The sequence below is a fragment of the Hyperoodon ampullatus genome, assembly GCF_949752795.1.
Source record: "Hyperoodon ampullatus genome assembly, chromosome: 1".
NCBI classification, from domain to species: domain Eukaryota; kingdom Metazoa; phylum Chordata; class Mammalia; order Artiodactyla; family Ziphiidae; genus Hyperoodon; species Hyperoodon ampullatus.
Window position 1 is genome coordinate 180,211,518 of NC_136914.1, and position 23,521 is coordinate 180,235,038.

The 23,521-nt window shown below is 38.6% G+C and overlaps 1 protein-coding gene across 2 annotated transcripts in view; it reads right to left on the minus strand.

Annotated features, from left to right (window-relative positions):
• WAPL (WAPL cohesin release factor) overlaps positions 1 to 20,924 on the minus strand; it is a gene marked incomplete at its 5' end in the record, with an annotated part of 72,790 nt that extends 51,866 nt beyond the window's left edge. The window contains one exon of one of the 2 annotated variants that reach the window (XM_079716731.1): positions 20,411 to 20,924. In XM_079716731.1, coding sequence (XP_079572857.1) covers positions 20,411 to 20,909 — 499 coding nt within the window. The remainder of the gene's footprint in view (positions 1 to 20,410) is intronic. The other variant, XM_079716732.1, reaches the window with a different exon arrangement.
• Positions 20,925 to 23,521: the final 2,597 nt, after the last annotated feature.

Here is a 23,521-nt window from a genome sequence, read left to right on the forward strand (position 1 = left end):
ACAGTGGCTCTGGTGCCTAAGTTACATGGCTACAGTGGCTATTTATCCATATCAGCCAGTGGTAAATCTTAAATTGCCTACTAATTATGTACTTGGGGAATTCATTTTTGTTGTCTTTAATTTTATCATCAGAAATATTTTTTAAATTTTTCTAAATGAGATGGAAATGTGATTCAAACTGGTACTACAATTAATTCTCCAAGCACTTGTTAGTAGAAAAAGTCGGGTTAAATGTTTATGCCAAATAATAAAATTACCAAAAAACAAAACAAAACAAAACCTACATTTAAGAAAAGTCATTTACAAATCTCAATTAACAAACCATCAAATAAAAGCAAAGGGATGCTTTACATGAATTCACTGTACAATTTTTAATGCTACCCAATGGGTGTAAATGTAATTTATATTTACTTACCTCTACAAGGCAACTAATTTATAGGTATACCTGTTTTATTCTTGGATATTTCCCAGCCAAAGGCAAGGAACTATAGTGTTCATAATCTCAGAAGTACCAAATCAGTAAGTATACAATACTGAAAAGCTAAGAATTAAAAGCTGACTCTGACATCTGATACTTTCTTAAAGGGGCAGAAGCAAAGCCAAGTTTAAAACCAAACCTGAAGAAATGATACCAGTGCTCTTATAACAAGTGGAAAGAGCACTAGTAGCTGAATTTGGAGACTTGTGTTGCCCTAACCAACTAGCCCTATAGAGCTCAGGCAAGACCCTTAACTTTGGACGTTTTCCTGAGGGCTTCAATTTCCTTCTGTGCTCAAAAGGGAAGCCACTGACCCATACTACTTTCCAGCATTATTAAAGGAATTATTTGCTAAGAAATGCCTATGGGAATGCTTTGTATGCCTAGCTACACAGACGTCTATGAGATGTCGCTAAATGTTATACCACACCACTTTTATAGTTACATAGCATTCTACTGTCTTAATGTCACAAAAGTTATTTAAGCTGTTTCTAATTGTTTTATGTAATAAACATCCTTCTGACTTAAAAAAAAAAGGTTATGTCACAGTAAACTTTATTATCCATGTTTTTAAAAATTACTACTTCAAGTTTTACTTACCACTCCCATTTCCCCTAAAGTCAGAGAATATGTGTTGTGTTTTTAACAGTTACTATTCTCATGGGCTGCCTTTCATATGTAAATCTAACTCTGTTGTGAGTATACCTTATAAATTTAAGTGCAAAGAGTAATAAAGAGCCTTAGAGAAAGAAGTATTGTCACTAAAAGTTATGTCATTAGTAAATACAATTTATTCATGTATTCAATTATATAGCATAAACAATCCTACAGATGAATTATTAAAGTATATTATATAATTTTTAAACTTCAGAAATACACTGCACAGATAAAAACTAATTTAATCAACAAAGAGTTCTGCACAAGAAAAGCGATCTAAGTTTTCCACAACAGTATTCTGATAAATAAAATAAATGCTTTCTATAGTCCTTCATCATTTAGGTCTTCAAGAAATATTCTTAACTATACCTTCAGAAGAGAAAGAAAGGCTATCTTGTCCTAAAATGCAAAATAGCAATTACTTTCAACTGCCCTCCTTCCCTTCCTCAAACATCCCAGCTTCCTTATCAGATAAACTCACTTTATATCTCAAAACATCAAGGGTGGGGAAGGGAAATAAAAATGAGTTGTTTCCTTTTTCTTTTAAAATGGCTTTTATTGAGACACTTTTAGGGCTTCTGCAACATTTCTACTTGGAAATCTTTATTTCCAGTTCTTAGGTGGCTAAACTCTTTTCTGTATGCCAACAAGGCTCACTCACACCACCTTAGCAAGGAAGCATACTCATCTATCTTTGCTCAAGTGTCCAACCTGGTACGCCCCCCGCACCTTTTCTTTTCTTTAAACAGAGAAGATAAATATCAGTATTTACTCTGTTTTAATCTAAACCAGCTATATAAACAGAAATGTATTTCTAGCAAAGATAACCGTTTAGGAGTTAAACGGATGAGTGCCAGCTCTGCCACTTAGTGGCTAAAATGACCTTAGGCAAGTCACCTTAACTTGGGACAGGGACTTCTCTGGTGGTCCAGTGGTTAAGAATCCGCCTTCCAATGCAGGGGATTCGGGTTCAATCCCTGGTCAGGGAACTAGGATCCCACATGCTGCGGGGCAACTAAGCCTGCACACCGCAACTACTGAGCACGCAGGCCAAAACTAGAGAGCCCACGCACCACAACTACAGAGCCCATGCACTCTGGAGCCCATGCACCACAACAAGGAGCCCACAGGCCAGAACGGAGGATCCCACGAGCCGCAACTAAGACCTGACGCAGCCAAAAATAAAATAAAATAAACATTAAAAAAAAAAAGAAGTTGGGACAGTTTCTTCATCTGAAAAAATGAACTAATAAAATCTGTCTCAAGGGCAAGCTGAACAGATAAAAGAAGATAATGTATCTAAGGATATATGCAGGTTACAGAACATCACACAAATGCAAATTATCATAGCTGTTACAACTCTGCCCCAATATAAAATATATTTTTAATAATCTTTTAGTGAGACATTTCTTAGTGGAATTTAACCTGTATGTTCATCAATATTCCCTTAGGTCCTGTGTCTATCAGCTTCAAGCAAGGAATCCAAAACTACATTCTAAGGCCTACTGTTCTTCCTCAGCCTAAAGGGTGAAGATTGGATAAGTAGAAAGTTTTCAGCAGAAGACTTAGCCTAGTGTCATCTGCAAAGATTCTTAATAAATGCTTTTTAATCTCACTAGATTTTAGTATCACTGGCTAGGTACTGAGTCTCTTGTATATTCGGTATTACACAAGGGAGGGAATTTAGCATAATAAAGGCTATGTGGAATTTGAGAAACATGGTATTGAACCACACAGCTAAGACAATAACTAGATGTGTAAAAATTTGGCAAGTCGAATTTCCTCTCTAAGCCTCATTCTGCTTATCTAAAAAACAGTAAGCAACCTCACATTAAAGATTAATTAAATGCCTATTATTCCCTTAAGATTCTTAATTTTGAAAGGAAATAGATGATTCCCTTAAAAATAAAAACACATCAGTACTTGCAATAACATGAGTATATATAGTTTTATACAGGAAAATAATCAGGTGGGATAATTTAAGGCTTCCATGCGTAAAGTGAACTCTGAAGTATTTAAAAAGTGGGAAGGGAGGTTTGATCAGAGATTTATGAATGATTTCATGGGTTCTGCAAATCTTGTGACACTGTGTGAAAAAAATGCCTGTGCACACATTTTTCAGGGAGAGTATCTATAATTTTAGCAGGTTTTCAAACACTCCAAAATACATTTTTTAATTGGTAAATGACAAGAGAAGGAGCAAAATATCTGTGGGAAATCAGTGTATGTTAATTGCAGAATTTCAAATCTCTATGGGAAGGATTATTCAATAATATGTACTGGAACATCTTTTATCTTTAACCATAAAGCAAAAGAAATTTCATCAAAATTAAATGTCCATTAGAAAACCACTATTTAGGGAATTCCCTGGAGGTCCAGTGGTTAAGACTCCACACTTCCACTGCAGGGGACACAGATTCAATCCCTGGTCAGGGAACTAAGATCCCGCATGCTTCAGCGCAGCCAAAAAAAAAACAGAAAGAAAAAAAAGAAAGGATTAAAACACACACACAGGGCTTCCCTGGTGGCGCAGTGGTTGAGAGTCCGCCTGCCAATGCAGGGGACACGGGTTCGTGCCCCGGTCCAGGAGGATCCCACATGCCGCAGAGCGGCTGGGCCCGTGAGCCATGGCTGCTGAGCCTACGCGTCCGGAGCCTGTGTTCCGCAACGGGAGAGGCCACAGCAGTGAGAGGCCCGCGTACCGCAAAAAAAAAAACCCAAAAAACAAAACACACACACACACCAAAAAATGCCATTTAAGAGAACTACCATACCAGAAAGAGAGAGAAAGAGAGTGAGTGAGTGAGTGAGGGAGGGAGTATGTGTGTGTGTTTGTGTGTGTGTGGGGGGGTGGCCAGGGCAGGGTGGGGGGTTGATTACAACTATGTAAAGAAGGCCCCAACTCAATAAGACACCCAATAAAAATTTAAAATAGAAAAATGATCAAGAGACTTGACCAGTCACTTGATAAAAAAGGATATTCAATAAACATATAAAATATAAATATATTAAAAGGCACTGACATTCATTGGTTATTAGGAAGAAGCAACTGAAACCATAATGAGATGCTACTAAACAACCAACGAAAGAGTTAAAATTCACAATGCCAAGTACTGCGGAGGAGGTAAAGCAACTTCAACTGCTCAGAATGGAAATGGGAACAACCACTCTGGCATTACCTACAAAAGCTAAAAAACGCAGCAGTTATCCTATGACCCAGAAATTCCACTTCAAAGTACTTACCTAAAAGAAATGTATGCATATGTGCACTAAACGACTTATTAAACTTAACCATATGAAACTTCCACTTTTAAAATAATCAAGTATTAGAAATTCCACGTGGTTCAACATAAGGGAAGTACACTTATGACGTCATTCCAAAACAAAGAAATATAAATATCCATTAACAGTACAATCAATAGTGGTCTGTTAATACAAAGAAATACTGCAGAGCAATAAAAATAAATAAAACTACATATCTGTAGGAGTGTATCTTAGTACAATCACTACAGAGAGCAATTTGGTAATACTTTTTAAAATTAAAAATGTACATATGAAAGAAACAGACTAACCCTGAAGCAAGCTGTTTTATTTACTCTACAAATAACTCTCCATGAGTATGAATAACATAAGCAACAAGGAAACTCACTACAACATTGTTTCCTGGTTTCTGCTTTCATAAACAATACAAATACCTATCAATAAAGAAATAACTAAATTATCATACAACCACATGTCTGAATACTATATATAGCTGTTAAAAAGAATGAGGCAGGTCTACAGATACGGCCGCCCTTAGGGAAAGGGATGACAGAAGGATAAAGGGAAAGTCTTCCATACCTCTTGAATTTTATATTGTCTATAAATAGTCTATTCAAAAGCCTTAAAAGTAAAAATTAACCAAAAAAACAAAAACAAAAAGTAAAAATTAACAAAGGTACATATTAAGTACCTTAAACTGTAACAGTGATCCTACAGTTATCTTTTTTTTGGAGTGCTGAGCTGTTAAAGAATTATATTTATGGGCTTCCCTGGTGGCGCAGTGGTTGAGAGTCCGCCTGCCGATGCAGGGGACACGGATTCGTGCCCTGGTCCGAGAAGATCCCACATGCCGCGGAGCGGCTGGGCCCATGAGCCATGGCTGCTGAGCCTGCGCGTCCGGAGCTTATGCTCCACAACGGGAAAGGCCACAACAGTGAGAGGCCCGCATACCGCAAAAAAAAAAAAAAAAGAATTATATTTATGTATGAAATAGTGTCTGGAATTTGCTTCAAAATAATCCACTGTTGAAAGGGAGTAGGTGGTAATAAAAATGAAATAAGACTGACTATGAATTGATGTTTATTGAAGCTGGATACACACACACACGTGTATAACTGTATGCTAGTCTGTATATACAAACAGCATATATACTACCTTCACCCTTCTTAGAAGAAAGTGAAGATATTTCCTTTCACTTTTCACTAAACCCATCATTATATAGATAAAGAAAAGTCAGCCCAGAGAGGCCAATGATGACAAAGGCTGCCAATTAAACCAATGACCAAGAGATCTCATAAAAAGAACCATACCAAATTCTAATACATATTACACTACCTCTAGTGGTGGCTGCTGAAAATTGAAATACTAAAGCAGATAAACCATCTAAACCCACATTAATATAAGAGGTCTAGATGAGATGAAGAGGTTAAAATCTAATGTGTTGGGCAAATTGCAATGAGTATCATCTGATGTGCCAAATACTAAATTTAAACAAAAACCTTTGACTTCTAAGGCGACTGTACAGATGATAGAGAAGTGGCTTTGGAGACCATGACCCATGAAATACAGGTGAGGTACCGAGAAAAGTTTAATTTGTGTGTGTGTGGTGGGGGGGGATGTGCCACCATTACATGGCAAGCTGCCTCTAATCTGAGTGGCTGTCATGCAAAGAGAGAACAAACTTATTCAATGTGTAGAAATCATTCAAATTCATAGAAACTAAAAGGACTGATGAGCATTAAAGGTCAATTAGAGGGACTTCCCTGGTGGTCCAGTGGTTAAGACTCTGCGCTCCCAACGCAGGAGGACCGGGTTCAATCCTTGGTCAGGGAACTAGATCCCGCATGCCTCAACTAAGAGCCCACAGGCCACAACTAAAAGATCCTGCATGCCGCAACTAAAAGATCCTGCATGCTGCAACTAAAGATCCCACACGCTGTAATGTAGATCCTGTGTGCCACAACTAAGACCCGGTGCAGCTAAATAAATAGAAAAATATAAATAAAAATAAATAAATAAATAAATATTTTCTTTAACAAATCAACTAGACCTGTCCAATGAAGGGGATGCCTAGGGAGGAGAGTGTACTCCCTTGTCATAAAAGAAGTATTTGATAAAATGGGACTTCATCAAAACCAGTAACTTCTGCTCTGCAAAAAAACACTGTTAAGACAATGCAAAGACAAGCCACAGAGTCAGAGAAAATGTCTGCAATAAATATGTCTGACACAATACTTGTACCCAGAATAAAGAACTCTCAAAATTCAGTGAGAAAATAAACAACCCAATTAAAACTGAGCAAAAAAATGTGAGCAGACGTCACCAAAGAAACTATACTGTTACCAAATAAGTACATGAAAAATGATCATCAGTCATGAAGGAAACGCAAAAGGCTGATTTCCTTAATATACTAAGAATTCAGGGCTTCCCTGGTGGTGCAGTGATTAAGAATCCACCTGCCAGTGCAGGGGACAAGGGTTCGAGGGTCCGGGAAGATCCCACATGCTGCAGGGCAGCTAATCCCGTGCACCACAACTACTGAGCCTGCGCTCTAGAGCCCGCGAGCCACAACTACTGAGCCTGTGTGCCACAACTACTGAAGCCTGCATGCCACTACTGAAGCCCGCATGCCTAGAGCCTGTGCTCCGCAACAAGAGAAGTCACCGCAATGAGAAGCCCACGCACCACAATGAAGAGTAGCCCCCTCTCGCCGCAACTAGAGAAAGCCCGGGCGCAGCAATGATGACCCAGCGCAGAGAAAAATAAACTAATTAATTAATTTAAAAGATTTCTATGAAAAAAAAATATACTAAGAATTCTTACACATCGATAAGTCTAATGAACGTCCCAGCAGAAAAAGCAGGTAGAGACACATAAAAGCAATCAATAGAAAAAGAAATAGAATGAATTAATAACTTATGAAAAGACACTCAATTTCATTCACAATTAAAAATCAGAGTACACAATGTTATATAATAATTATACTTCAATAAAGCTGGAAAAAGAAAGTAAAACAATTGAACTATATACTTACTAAGCCCTCAATATGTGCCCAGTACTGTCCTAAATACTTTCCATCTATTAATTCATTTGATCTCTTAGCAACCATCTGATGTAGGTACTATTACAAGTTCACAAGCCTTTATCCACAATTCTAACATCTAAAAAGCTCTGAAAACAAAGTTTTCTCATAATGCATTTTGAAGAAAAACCTGACCTCACCTAAGTGAGGCTACTGATAGTATTTTCTTTTTCTGAAGAAACAGCTGTCTTGATTAGAGTGCTGCCTAGCCCCTGACGGGTGTTAATGTAAAATACATACAGTTTCTAAATTCCAAAATAATCCCAATTTCAAGACAAATCTGGCCCCAAAGGTTTCAGATAAGGAAATGTGAAGCTGTATCCCATTCTGCAGATGAGGGACGGTAGATTTCAGTTAGTAGACAGTTGACAGCCACATAGTTAAGTGGTGTTTATTGTCTGAAAAATAAAGCAACTTTTTAAAGAAAACAAAAACACTGGAAGCAACCCAAAGGTCTGATATCTACAAGGAATTAGTTATGAAATTATGAAACATAGAGAAATTGACACACCATGCAGCAGTATTTTTAACTAAAAAAGGGAGGGAGGCCAGAAAGAAAACTTTCATATACTGACATAGAATTATTCCCAAGATATATTAAGTGAAAAAGGTACAAAACAGCACGTTATCATTTTGTAGATCTAAATACACACACATATATGTAACTGTTTGTATTGCTTGTAGGTGCACAGCATATGTCAGAAAGGGTAACAAAATTATGAATGGTCGATCCCTCCAAGAAGAGCTGGGACAACTGGAGAAAGGGGCTGGGAAGCTTTTAACCACTATCATTTTGTACCATGTGCAGATAGATTTTTTAAATTTAAAACTTTAAAACATAAAGATGTATATATTCTAAAGCAGAAAAAATTAAACCCCCAAAATAAACAAAACATTTTTTTTCTACTTTCAGCTAGACAAAGTCCAAAGTCAGACAGAATGATATGCTAGAAAAAAAAAGCCACACTGTTAGTGGGAAATTTGGCAATACCAATTGAATATTTAAATGTATATGCTCTTTCAATTCTAGATGTTTCAACTTCTAGAAACATCTTCTGCCACTATACTGACAACATGACTCTCAAAAACATAAGTAGAATGATGTTCCAAGTAGCATTTATTTGTAATAGCAAATGACTAGAAACAGCCAAACTACCCCTAAGAGACTAAAGTATGGTACATCCATATAATGGAAAACCATGAAGCTGCTAAAAAAGAACAAGGTAGATTTATAAATACTGATGTGTACATCTTAAAGATTTTTCTGTGTTTTTTAAGGCACAATACACTATACACACACAGTATACACAGATATATATCATGCTCCCATTTATGTGTTTGTTTTTAAGGATACACAGATTTACATGCTGTGCATATTAAAGATTATGAAAGTCTATGTAAGAAATTGTTAACAGCACTTGCCTCTGTGAAAAGGAATTGATTTTTCACTGTCAATGAAGGTATGTGGCTATCTATCAAGGGCACTTAAAAACTCACAGGAAAAACATGGCACATCATCCTCAGTGGATCAGTTTTACTCAAAGATTTGGAAGGTAAAAAGTACTTAAAAAGTTAAGCATTTCAAGTGGTAATTTTAAATGTTTTATATTTTATAAAGCATACCTATCAAACACAAAGCCCACATGTAATTTTAAAGATAAAACAGTAAATATAAAACAACTTCAGGGACTTCCCTGGTGGTCCAGTGGTTAAGAATCTGCACTTCCACCACTGGAGGCATGGGTTCGATCCCTAGTCAGGGAACTTAACATCCTGCATGCTGCACAGCACAGCCAAAAAAAACTTCAAAAGCAGCATTCAGCTGGGCCCACTACACAAAGCAGTCCAAGTCAACTCAACTTCCCCTCAGTCCCCATCAACAACAGCCCATGGAGAGCCTTACTGCCCACTGCCATTGCCCACCCACACACCAAGAAGCTTGTCTGCTCCTGTGGCCTCCTGCTCAAGCTGCCTAACTCTGCCCACCCTTGCAGAAGAACAGGGAACCACACCCACATACCCAAGCCAATCCTCAAACAGTAGGCCACCCTGACAATTAACTCTTCAAACTAGATACACAGACCCCTGGAGTTACACAAAGACCTTCCAAAACATATACAGGCATAATTAAGTTTTAGGGACATTCGTTTCTAAATCCCCATCTTCCTCATGTACTCTGGTCCAAAAACTGATCTACCAACCCATCTGGGATTAATCATTCTTCTCCCACGTTACAAATAATGGCATATCCCTCACCTACCCCTAATCTATGATACACTGCTCCTACTCTGGCATGACCTATAAAGAAATAATGTGATACATTATTAGCTTCTGTGCTTAATAACTGAGTAACTCTAATGTCTTGGTAACAAATCCTTTGCATGTCAGGTGGTTCCAATTATTGCTTTCCAAATAGAAACTACCATAGCAAAACTCTCTCCATTCTTATTTTTGTCAATATGGTATCTCAATATTTACATGTATTAAAAAATAGGAATAGGTTGATGCCAAAGACTTCGTAATTCCAGCAATAGTATTCATCCACATATACATGAGCTAATTGAAAAAAGGTGCCACGCATATCATTAAGAGGTGTATTTCCAATAAACTTTGCCTTTAAGACTCACAGCAATCACATTTGATCAATTATACACTAATAATTGTGGTAATAACTTAATCTAGAAGAATTTTTAAATACTTAAAGCATCAGAATCACAGAAAATTCTTAAAAGTTCACATTTAAATTTATACACATATTTTTGTACAAAGAATTATGAAAAGATGACCGTTAAAAGACATATTCAGGGGGCTTCCCTGGTGGTGCAGTGGTTGAGAGTCCGCCTGCCGATGCAGGGGACACGGGTTTGTGCCCCGGTCCAGGAAGATCCCACATGCCGCGGAGTGGCTGGGCCCGTGAGCCATGGCCGCTGAGCCTGCGTGTCTGGAGCCTGTGCTCCGCAACAGGAGAGGCCGCAACAGTTAGAGGCCCGCTTACCACAAAAAGAAAAAAAAAAAAAAACATATTCAGGGACTTCCCTGGTGGCGCAGTGGTTAAGAATCCGCCTGCCAATGCAGGGGACACGGCTTCGAGCCCTGGTCCGGGAAGATCCCACATGCCACAGAGCAACTAAGCCTGTGCGCCACAACTACTGAGCCTGCACTCTACAGCCCACGGCCACAACCACTGAGCCCACATACCACAACTACTGAAGCCCGTGCACCCTAGGGCCTGTGTGCCGCAACAAGAGAAGCCACTGCAAGGAGAAGCCTGTGCACCGCAACGAAGAGTAGCCCCCGCTCGCCGCAACTAGAGAAAGCCCGTGTGCAGCAACAAAGACCCAAAGCAGCCAAAAAAAAAAAAGACATATTCATTAGGATCAAATTCTAAAGGGGAAGTGGGATAGAAATACAATTTCAAAAAGGATAAAGGGTGCTGTAAATCTTCTGGCTGTTAAAGAAAAACTTGTTCTTTTTTTTTTTTTTAATGTATGAAAGTGAACAGCAAATACTTATGTATTTGTAAGCAAGAAGGTGATTACAATAAAAGACAGGATAGCAATTACTTCGAGGTGAAGGAGGGGACACAAGGAAGAGCTTCTGGAGTGGCTGGCACTCTTCTGTTCCTTGATGTGGGTGGTGGTTACAACAGTGTTGCTCTTATAATAATTCACTAAGCAAAACATGTATTTCTAGATATTTTATTATATTGTGTGATTTTCTGTAGCTGTGTTTTATTTTACAATAAAAAAGTTAAAGAAATCACTATGATACCTATTGCATGTCAGTTTTATTTTAAAATGCCAATACTTACAGGAAATTATATTATTTTGCAGAAAATGTATATCCTTTGCAAGCATTTCAGTATTTTCGTGACCAGCAATCCACACCTAGGTACTTGCCCCAAGAGGAATGTGGACATATCTCTACACAAAAACCCAAATGGAATTGTAAGCAACTTCATTCATAATTGCCAAAAACTGAAAACCCAAATGTCCTTCAACTAGTGAATGGACTGTGGTGCGTACAATGGAATACTAGTCAACAATAAAAATACTGATACAGTGCTCGCTTTGGCAGCACATATACTAAAATTGGAACGATACACAGAAGATTAGCATGGCCCCTGCACAAGGATGACACACAAATTCGTGAAGCGTTCCATATTTTTGGCATGGACATGTATACACTACCAATCTAAAATAGATAGCTAGTGGGAAGCAGCCGCATAGCACAGGGAGCTCAGCTCGGTGCTTTGTGACCACCTAGAGGGGTGGGATAGGGAGGGTGGGAGGGAGGGAGATGCAACAGGGAAGAGATCTGGGGACATATGTATAACTGATTCACTTTGTTATAAAGCAGAAACTAGCACACCATTGTAAAGCAATTATACTCCAATAAAGATGTTAAAAAAAAAACCTGATAAATGCAACAACGTGGAATACTCTTAAAAGCATTATGCTAAATGAAAAAAGCCAGATTGAAACTGCTACATACTCTAGACCTCAGGTATATGAAATTTTGGAAAAAACAAGGCTGCAGGGACAGAAAACAGATCAGTAGATGCCAGCGTTGGTGGTGGGAGAAGGGACCCACCATAAAGGAGCATGAAAGAGCTTTTGACAAGAGGGAAGTAGTCTCTATCTTGATAATGATTACCTAATTGTGTACATTTCCAGTTTTTTTTTTTTTTTTTAGATACTGCACCAGTTATCTTCTACTTGCCCTTCCAGATCTACTCTCCACCCTGATCTCAGCCCCGGTAGGCTGACCTGTAACAAAGTTTCCTTACCCTCAGGCTTCCATCGGGTTCCATCTATGAGGAGCCTCAAGACAGAGGAGGGAAGGAGCAGAGTTAGGTTCAAATACTTTATCCTCAAGCACCCTCTTTATGAGGTCCCTTCAAAAGAAGGATACTGCTTTTCTTAAGGTGGCCTCTAAACGGCTCAATTAATCCCTTGCCCCTGTGAAACTGGGTGATAATAGCTTCACTGCAGCTAACCCAGGCTAGGCTTTCCCTAACATTCCTCCCACACCTTTGTAAATAGCCTAAAACCCTCCTGGTTTGAGGCTAACTGGGGCATGCCATGTTTCCAAGTGCGACCTTGACTGATAAATCAAGATGAAAACTTGAAAAATATATGAGAAGGCAAACACATCTTGTCATCGACCTCCTCCTGTACTCTAACACTCAAAATGTACCTGTACTTCTTTCCCATCTCCTAATCCAACAACCCACTACCCCCACCTCCCCGTACCTTTTAAGTCCAGAGTATTCAGGCCTCAGTGACCAGCAAACGCACACACACCTGGGGGTCATGCCCTCTATCACTTCCTTGCCCTAACTGAAACTTGACTAAGGACGCTACTTCTCCTGCAGTGCCCTCTAGTATCTCAGAGAAGGATGGCTTGCCCTTTATAAAACTATTACTACTCCCCACTCTTATAAAAGCCCATTCCTTTGAGGCTTGTGTCACCTAGTTACCCTCTAATATTCCTCATATCTGTCACCTAACAACCTTATTCTTCATTAAAGGATTTTACACGAAGATTTATAATCTACCCTTCCATGCCACTTTCGCTATCATCCTGAATTCCACCAAATTCCAACCCCCTGACCTCCCAGTTCCTTAATCTTCTCCCATCAACAGTCTTCTACATTCCATCTGAGCCACCAGTTCACAGTTTCATCCAGGAACTTGTCATGTCCTAAAATGCTTCAACTTTCAAATATTAAAAAATCAGATAACCCACATTTTAGTCACTACCAACTATCCAACTTGCTTGTTCCAGTAATCCTATTCTTGACTTTTACTTAATAAGACTCTCAGTATACTGACCTCTCTTCTCTTTCTCCTACCCACCCACCCTGTCCAGTTAGTAAACTTTAAACTGCACAGTCCATCATTTCAGTCGCTCTCTGGTTGATAACCTAAATTCTTTCTTCTCTATCTGTTCATTCCATATCTACTCAGACAAAATGCCAGTCCAGGGTAATTCTCATTATTCTATCCAATATTCTGTATTTTGTGTAGGTTCTGGCTAATAGGGCCTACTAAAGATGAGGGGGAAACACACATAACTCAATGGGGAGATCAGCAACCATGAGTGTTCAGTGATACAAACTTCAACTAAGGCATCAATAATGTCCAGAAATTCTACTTTCTCCCTAGATAGCTCCCTCCTTTTCCACTTTCTGCAACATCTATTTGAACCCTTTGCTCCTCCCCTCCAACCACCACATACCCATCCTTTTTTCTTTCTCCCTTACAGAGATGACTTCTTTTGCCACTTTACGGAAAGAAAGAAAAAAAAAGAAGCTTTTGTTCATAAACTACCTTATCTTCCATCTTCCCATTAAACTCACATTTTCACCCACCTTTCCTCCTAGCCAAGAAATGCAGCATCCCTTCTCCTAAGACCACTCTCCCCCTGGGTTTTGGATCCTATGCTTCAAGGCTCCCTTGTGTAATCAAACCTTCCAGAACCCCTCATTTATCTCTAGCTGCCCCTTTTCTTCTCTCCTTCAAACATCTTTAACAAGTTGTGTACACTTGCCAACCCCATTTCCTAGCTGTGTACTCACTGCTCAGACCACTTCTATCCAAGCTGTAAAATCCAATGCCTGCTTTGCAGTCCTCATTTTCACTGATTTTACAGCAGGAATTCCAATTCAGTAGATCCTTCATGAAACACTTTTCTGTTGGGTTCTATAAAATATCACTCACATGATTTTCCTTCAGGTACTCTAGCTTCTCCTACTCAATTTCCTTATCTAGTTTTTCTTCCTCTTCTCTCCATCCATTAAGTATTGCAAGTTCTTCACAGTTCAGTACTTTTCCTTACATTCTCTGTAATGACTTCTAATCCTGTACTTTCAAATAACATTTATATGCTGAGTCACAAATTTATCATCGTTAACCAAGACTTCTTATCTAAGTTCCATACCATCAGATCCTGCTGCCTCTTGAACATATCTCACAAATAACTTAAACTCAATGTATCCAAAACTGAACTCACGAACTTCCCCTCATAAAGGTCCCCTTATCTCAATGAATGATACTACAACGTACTCAGTTGCTCACATTAGATACCTGGGATTCATTCTTGATGTCTCCTTCCTTATAGCCCACATCACCAAGCAGGTTCACTTTTATCCTTTCCCAGTGCACCAGCAGGTCTCAAGTCAAATATCAGTCTTGCCCCCAGGCCTCACTCAGACCAAGTAAATTAGCCTATATTTCACAGCATCCTATATTTTTCTGTCATTTTCTGCAGAAAATGTTTGTCTTTATTCAATCTGTCTTATTCTTTATTCAATCCATCTTGCCCACTAGAATGTGAAAGAGCAAGATCTTGTTCATGGACAAACACCCAACATCCGGCATACAGAAGACACTGAAATTATAGCTGGATGGTTGGAAGGAAGGCATCCCCACAACTACTTATGAAAAATTCATCCTCCTCTACCACCAGAGGTCTGGAAAAGTTGAGGACTATTTCCTAAAGAGTCAGGGGCTGAACCATAAAAATATACGGTGCATCATCTTGTTCTAAATTCTAAGAATATGGAATACATGTTGAAAATGCTCTGAAAAACAACAAGCATTACAAAAATGTGTTGCCATTGTTTTAGAAATACTTATTTATCATAACCAGCAGAAGTCAACAGTTCCAACCCTAGAGGACAGAGACTATGCTTACGGTTTTCTTGTACCAGCTCATGGCTGGTATTCAACCTGGATCTGAGAAGAAACTTATTAGTGATTACCTGCACTTGTGTTACTGCTCAAACCCTGAGAATGAACCTCCTTTCACAAAGAAACTCCTTTACAAGAAACTAAAGCTCTACTTTTAAACAAAATGTATTTACTTGAAATTACAGTGTCTCTCAGAATTTGCATATTGTTAAATTTCCATACAGAACAAAAAATTAACAAACAGAAGATACCTATTAACTATAAAAATAAGGTCAGCTTTCTTCAGTAAGTATTATAGGTAGTTTGGCCTCTATTCTCATTAAAAAGAAAATTACTTAAACAGAGGCAAGAAATAATCCGTAATTTGTTGTCAAAGTTATTTCCAACATCAAGAGAAAACTCATTGTATAGTGACAGTCTGTTATTTTAAATATAAAGCTTTAAATATGATAAAATTAAGTTCACTCACATCAGAATACAGCAGCACTGTACGAAAAGAACACTTTGGACGTTTCTCAGATCTTCCACTTAATAGTTCAAGTTATTCAACTTCTCTGAACTATGCTTTACCCCCTCTAAAATGGGAATAAAGCCTGCCTTAAATAGTTGTGATTAAAGAGCAACTGATATATAAAGGTCTTAGCACAAAGTAACAACAGGCATCTTCTCCTCTGCTTTTTTTTTTTTTTTCTTTTTTTGGCCAGCTTTGCAACTTGCAGGAGCTTAGTTTCCCAACCAGGGATCGAACCCGTGCCCCCTGCAGTGGAAGTGCAGAGTCTTAACCACTGGACCACCAGGGAAGTCCCTTATCCTCTTCTCTTAAAAGAAGCTGATTTCAGGTACGACAAGTATATTCTATATGACAAATACATTCAATATCTAAATGAAGGCAGATAACTCTTGCTGATGCTGTACTTGCAGAATTCTTTAGTAATCCTTATTAATCACCTGTACTTTATCCAATGAGTAGATGACAATCTCCTCTCAGGTCACAAGTTTCTGGCCTACTTTAAGCTTTCAGGACTAGAACAATTCATTTCCCTTTCTAAAAACCATCTTCAGTTCTAAATCAAAGTTGCTAATTTCCTGACAATAACAGCCCTCTAACTTATACAAATACTCAGTACAGCTTTAAGCAAATGGAAAAAATTTTATTGGCTACAAAGACAGTCATGCAAATTAAGAGCCTATGCCATAGTTATCTCAATATTTGGCAGGATATGTAGACTGAATCCCAGCTGGCTAGCAAGGAAAGTGTGCCAAATAGAAATACAAGTCTTTACACACTTTATTCTGGAGCCCAGATTAAAAACCTGTAGCAGAAAGCACAAAGATGGAAAATAGAAGTAGCTGCATATAAAAGGCAAGAGAAGCTTTCTTTTACCCCTAATGCACATAGCCCTGGATTCCAAACTTTATAAGAATACTCCAAGATCTCTCAAAAGGTCAAAGTTTTAGGCCCTGCTAAAAGTCATTTTTAAGTGTCACACTTGTTTGAGGATTCACTGGCTTTAATGATCACTGCAACTAAAGTATCTACAGATAAAATAACAAATCCTGAAGCTGCTTTAAAATAACCCAGGAGAGGGACTTCCCTAGTGGCACAGTGGCTAAGAATCTGCCTGCCAATGCAGGGTACACAGGTTGGAGCCCTTGTCTGGGAAGATCCCACATGCCGCGGAGCAAATAAGCCCATGCGCCACAACTACTGAGCCCTCGCACCTAGAGCCCATGCTCCACAACAAGAGAAGCCACCGCAATGAGAAGCCCACGCACCGCAATGAAGAGTAGCCCCCACTCACCCAACTAGAGAAAGCCTGTGCTCAGCAACAAAGACCCAACGTAGCCAAAAATAAATAAATAAAATAAAATAAATTTAAAAAAAGAAATCCAGGAGGCAGAGAGAGTATGTGTGTACAATAGATGGAACAAGATTTGCCATATACTGACAACTGTTGAAGCTAGAAAACAGGTACATGACATTCTTTTTAACATTCTATTTTTGTGTGTCTGAAAGTTCCACACTTAAAAAGTTTTTTTTCTTAAATCAAGGTTAGGATGTTTTAGCAACTCAGTCCTTCCCTGCAGTTCTCATTCAGTTTGTAATCTTGCTTCTGGTTCCCTTACCCACCAAGCACCTACTTGGAAAACAGCAACCATCATATTTTACCATGACCTCATTCTGGGTTTCCTCTTCAAATAAGCCACAATCTTAAAAAGCACTATCTGGTATGAAATATTTAAAACAAAGAATTTTAATAGCACCTAAAAATTAACCACATACTCCCCCATAAAGAGATCTACTTTAAAACTTAATGCCAGAAGATATGATATAATAAGTCTGAGCTTGGATAAGTCCTTTTCACTGATGTGATATAATTCTGCAGCAAAAATGGTATGAATGAGCAGGAACATTCCTCTGGAAGGATACCAAAGAAACTGACTTGTGCACTTTGAACAGAATAATCATAAAATTTCCTGTACATGACCTGCAAAGAATTTCTGAGACCGAAATAGGTGTACAGCACTTTTATCTGAAGTCCAAAATTTTATCATTCTCAAAATATCTCTAATTCAAAAAAGGTTTTAGGAACCACTCTAGATTTACAGAGACTCCTTCTATCAAAACCTTAGGTTTGAATTTCTAAACTTCAACTAAAATCAGAAGGTTTTCTGAATGACAGCAAAGGCAATGACAATCTGACAGACATAATGCAAGAAAAGAGTCTAGGCACAGAGAAATGCCCAAATTTTAGAGAAGACGGGCAAAAAAGGAAGTTGATAATGTCTAGAAGTATTCTCAGAACTATAACCCACTTATAAACATGAACTTATAAAGGGTTTATAAGAACAATAACTTTTACATCTTAGGGAGACCTGGATTATAAGACCATGAGAATTAAAAGCACTCCTTCAAAGTTCCCTTCTTATCCTACAGCAAGCTACCAGGGTTGCTGCAGCTCTGGATGGGCGAGGGAGAGGAGAAAGTAAGAAATATTTACAGTGCTACACCATTCCCTTCCTACTAAGGGTGCCTTGTGAAGAAAGAAGGAAGAGGAACAAGATGTTCTTGAACATCTATTTTCTCTATATTAGTATATATTTTCCCCTCACAAACCCATTATAATGGAGTTTGGATTCCCAGTCAGTCCACAGTATCAGCAACAGAACTACAATTTAGCTACATTATACTGGGAAGCTAATACCTCATTTCTACAGAAAATTATGTTTCCAGTTCCCAGTGAACAACTTCAAATGGCACTCTGGATATATATAGATGTAACATGAGCAAAACTATATAAGCAATTGCTACCTATGAATATTTCACTTCCAAGTTCCTGTCCCCCCTGTACCTAAACATTTATCCTATTGATGATACCCTCTGCCTGCCAGTGATGCCCCCCCCACACAAAGACAGCACTTGGGGAAGCTTTTGTCTGCGCACCTTGACCAGTTTCACCACTTCCCCAGCCTCATCTTCCCTCCTCCAGCCTATCTGTCCCATACTGAGGACTAGAACACTGGATAACTGACTGGAACAGCATTCCCAGAGCCTGGCATGGTGGAGGACACAGAGTAGGTGCGCGTTTTGAAAAAAATCAATAAATGAATCTCATTCCAATTCTGCCACTACCCAAACTTGGACTGTTACTTTTTGAGTCTCATCTATAAAACAAGGAAAGCTGAATTAAAGTTCATTTTGGCTCAATGGTTCTATGATTAGAATACATTTTTAGGAGCTGATCTGGAAAACAGCTTTTATGCTCTGTTTTCTAATGAAAATTTAACCTAACCTTAATTTATGAACAATGCTTCAAGAGAAATGTAGGCTAAGAAGAGCCAAATCAGAATTAACCAGGAGGACCACGGGAATGACAGTAACAGCTGGCTCACCCTCTCATCCAAGGGTGAGAAAAAGAGTGGAAAATGTTCAGGATTTCTTGTAAAACTATGCAAGGCAAAGTATTTGAGGTGCCTTATAGTAAGCCCCCAAAGGACAAATTCCTCTCCAGAATTCAGAAATAGGAAAGTTTTGTCTTTACCTCCTTTAAAAATATGAGCTCTCTGTAACTTTTTTTTTTTTTTTAAGGCCGCGTAGCATGCGGGATCTTAGTTCCCTGACCAGTGATCGAACCCGAGGCCCCTGCAATGGAAGCACGGAGTCTTAACCACTGGACTGCCAGGGAAGTCCCTATGTAACCTTTTATTATTACTAAATGTTGCCAGGAAGTCAAGAACTAAGGTTTGTTTTAGACCACAGTGCAATCCTTATCCTATTGCTGATAAGGCACGCAGGCTGTCTCCCTTGCCATCTCCAATCTAAGCTCTTCAGTCTTCTAGTTAATTGCATTTTATCATTTATTATTGTAAGTCTTAAATCCTTTACAAAAACGAGTTAGGGGTACAACTGATAAAATACATTGTTTTAAGAATAAACACTAGATGCCAGGTTTACAAATTAACATTTTAAAAATACAACTGGTTTTGTGGATGAAAATCTATTAATACAAGTTGCTACTGACACCAGACTCCAAACTAATTTCAATTTTCTTTTTTTTTTTTTTTTTTTGCAATACGTGGGCCTCTCACTGTTGTGGCTTCTCCCGCCACGGAGCACAGGCTCCGGACGCGCAGGCTCAGCGGCCATGGCTCACGGGCCCAGCCACTCCGCGGCACGTGGGATCCTCCCGGACAGGGGCACGAACCCGCGTCCCCTGCATCGGCAGGCGGACTCTTAACCACTGCACCACCAGGGAAGCCCTGCTCAATTCTTTGTTTCCACTCCATACTTCCATAATCTTCCTAGTTTTGGAAGAAAGTCTAACACTCCTAAACTTAATCCTCATGGTAAATGCTCATCTCAGTTTCATTATCAGTAACCATCCAAATCCTCCACAGTAATAGAAATGAGATGCTGTGCAATCCCAACACAACGAAAAGAGATGTTTCTTACTGCAATTGGAGTTAAGGATTAATGAAAGATCACTCCCAAAATGTACCGTGAATACAGTCTGGAAACATTAATTTCCAAGTTGCTTAAGTAAAATTGCAACTCCTAATTGGTTTCTTTAATTTCTTAAATCTCTTCTACAAAATTATCTTTGGTCCCCATTAATTATTAATGCAGAAAAAAACCCCAAAAGGTGTAATATTTCAGAATCTAAATCAAAATCATTTAACTAAATGGCTTACACAAAGCTCTCCTGGCTCAGAATAAAGAAAATCAAAACTTACCTGAAGTAATTAATTTAGCACAGCTACTTCTGCTTGCATCATCGTCTAAGACACGGTTTGTGCTCTTTTCTTTCCCAAGCAAAGTATCCTCCAAACGTAAGCATTTATCAGATACAACACTGTCTTCACCCATCACATGACTAATTTTGCTATTAGTTTCAAGTACAGAAGTGACGTCTTCCAGCTGAGCAGCTTCACTAGATTCTGAATAAGAGGAACCTTTACCCTGGGCTAAATTCTTTGAAGAAACTGGTAGAGACTCATCATCACTGTCAAATCCAAAAGGATCTCCAGTGTCTTCTTCTTCCATCTTAGGTTTCTTCGGAATTTCTTGGATATCCGGTTTGAAATTAGGCCTCTTCTGTCCTAATTTAGCCATAAATGTGGTCTCTCCCCACTTTGTGCTAAGGGTGGTCCGTTTGTTGGAAAAGACTTCATCAAACTTTGAACTGCCATTTCCTCCTTTCCTACTGTATGTTTTCCCAAATCTGGATGTCATTTTGACACCTGTTTCATATTCTCTGTGAAAAAAAAAAGAAAATATATAACCACCCAATATTTAACAAGTAAATATGGCTTTTCTCCCCATATGGCTTTTCCACATTCAAGGTACAAATCTTTAAAAACAGTTAAATAAATAAGGGGAGGGAGTATAAAGAGAGGGGCTCATTTTTACTCTACATACTTCTGTTAATCTTTTTTACGAGTACATATTCATATGCTACTTTCAGAATAAGAAAGCCAACAACTAACCAACTTATAAGACAGCATGCACAAAACCAACTTATAGTGGAACACTGATTTCTTTAAAAGTTTCAAATTAATCTACTTATTATTCTCATATCACTTTTACCATAAAAAATAATCTGAAGAGGCTAATTACCCTTAATATAAAATCTTAAGCACAAAATGTTAATTTTTTTCAGGATTTTAGAGATGTCAAATAATTGACTAAATATAGTTCTTTGAAATTTCAGAGCACTTACTCATATAAGGGGGAAAAAGTCAGAAGAATGGTGCTATTTTCCCACATATTAGAACCTGCAGCTTTTAACCCATCCTTAAAAACCTGATTTTTGGCCTAATGTAATACGAACTATGACTTGAAAAATATTCCTTACTTGGTCATCTCCCTTAGTGCAAGAAACCATATTTCTTCTACCTTCCTTGTCTCCATAGTGCTGTGTTCATTTGCTGGAGCTAGTGAACTCCAGCATATTACAATGACTGGTCCATGGATTATTAAAAGAAGCAATAGAAACATGTAACTTTATTTTCCTCTTTGCTTGAAGGTAGGATAAATTGATTCATCTGATTTATCTACATACTAAGTACTAGGACAAAAATTTCAGGACAGTAAATCAAGAGTCAAACATTTTTAAAACAAGTTAAAGTACTTCTTAAACACTATCAATCCTTATCCATTTCTTACACAATACAACAATGAGAATGGTATTTTGACCTATGTTTTAATCTGTAGTTTATGTTTCCCTTTATCAACTTAAATTCTCCCAATTTATAGGGAATCCCAATAAACTCAGTTTGATATATGTGTGTGTGCATATATATATTCAGTAAAGGAATTTCCCCTCTAATATTTCGGTTAGAAGCCAATTCTAATTGGACAAAATAATACTTAATTTAGTCATCATACACATCTGCTTTAAGAGAAAATAATTTGTAATTTGTCTGAAGACCTTTTAACATGTCACAAAACTTTTTCCTTTGGGAAATCTACTTCCCCTTCTACTGTAGATTTACACTAAAAAATCTTGTCTTTCTTGTTAAGAATAGCTAAAAAAAACTAAGTGTATTTGGCAGCTACAAGAAACACAAAATAAGTCATTTCTTTTCATTCCCCCTCGGATGTAAAGCCCTGATCTACAGATCTACATTTACACATACACCAACAAAGCTGGAATGTTTTGGATACACTAACACGGTAATTACCTAAAAATGCTGACTAAAGGCCAAACCAAAAATCTAGACTTGGGCTACTTTAGGCCCATACCAGAAAAACTCATGGCAAAAGTGGTCCGAGAACCATAAAACATTCACTGTTACAACTTGAAAGTCTGTAGATGAATATTTGATATTAAGGAGTGAATTATTTTAAGTTACAAGAAAATCATGCTTATGTTTTTTTTTAAAACCCCATGTCTTTGACAAATATATACCGAAATACTGATGCAATAATGTCAGTGATTCTCTAACATTAAGGGGTGTGGAATGGAAAGTGCATAGATGAGAAAAATTTGGTTTAGAGTTAATAACTGTTGAATCTGAAAGATGAATACATGGGAGTTCATTATACAATATCCCCTACCTTTGACTGTCTTTACAGTTTTCCACGTCTTTTTTTTTTTTTAAGTCACTAGACAAACTATTGTGATGGCATTATCCAAGCCTTGAGTGTAAAGTACACAGAAATTCAAAAACAAGTGTGTAGACGTATGTGATATTATATTTTCAGTATACTTCAAGAACACAGGCTATCTTGCTCAGGCTTCAAACTCCAAAGATTACCCTAACCAAAAAGGAAAGAATGATCCACAAGTAAGTCTTTTCTGTCGGTGGGCCTTTGCCCCAGCCCAAAGCTAGGTCGAATTTTCTGGGAAGTAAGCTGGGATAAAAGGTCCTCACACTTAACCCCCAACCAAATTCAGCGTCTTTCAGATCTCCAAGGGCTTAGGGGCTTCCACGACGGAATGAAAGCCGGAAAAGCCAAACCTCATCACCCAGAAATCCTCACCTGGGGGCGGCGGTGCGCAAGGAGGTGGCGGGGAGAGGCGGCCCCCCTCCCGCTGGAAGCTCACGCAACTTTTCTCCTCCCCACCCCCACCTCCCAGGAAAGGGATGTTGCTTCCGACGCCCCGGAAGCTTCTGCCACCGAATCCCCAGGGCAGTGGAAGGCCTCAGTGGCGGCCAGGGGCGGAGGAAAGACGGCAAAAAAATTCCGCCCTGAAACCAACGCACTTGACCGCGCCTGGGGAGGGAACTAAATCAGCCGTAGCCCAGAAAGAACTCAGAATAAAGGGGAAAAGAGTTCTTCAGATCGTTCCCCTGCCCAACTTCCTCAGAGGCCGGGTGGGTGAGATACAGAGACTTCCA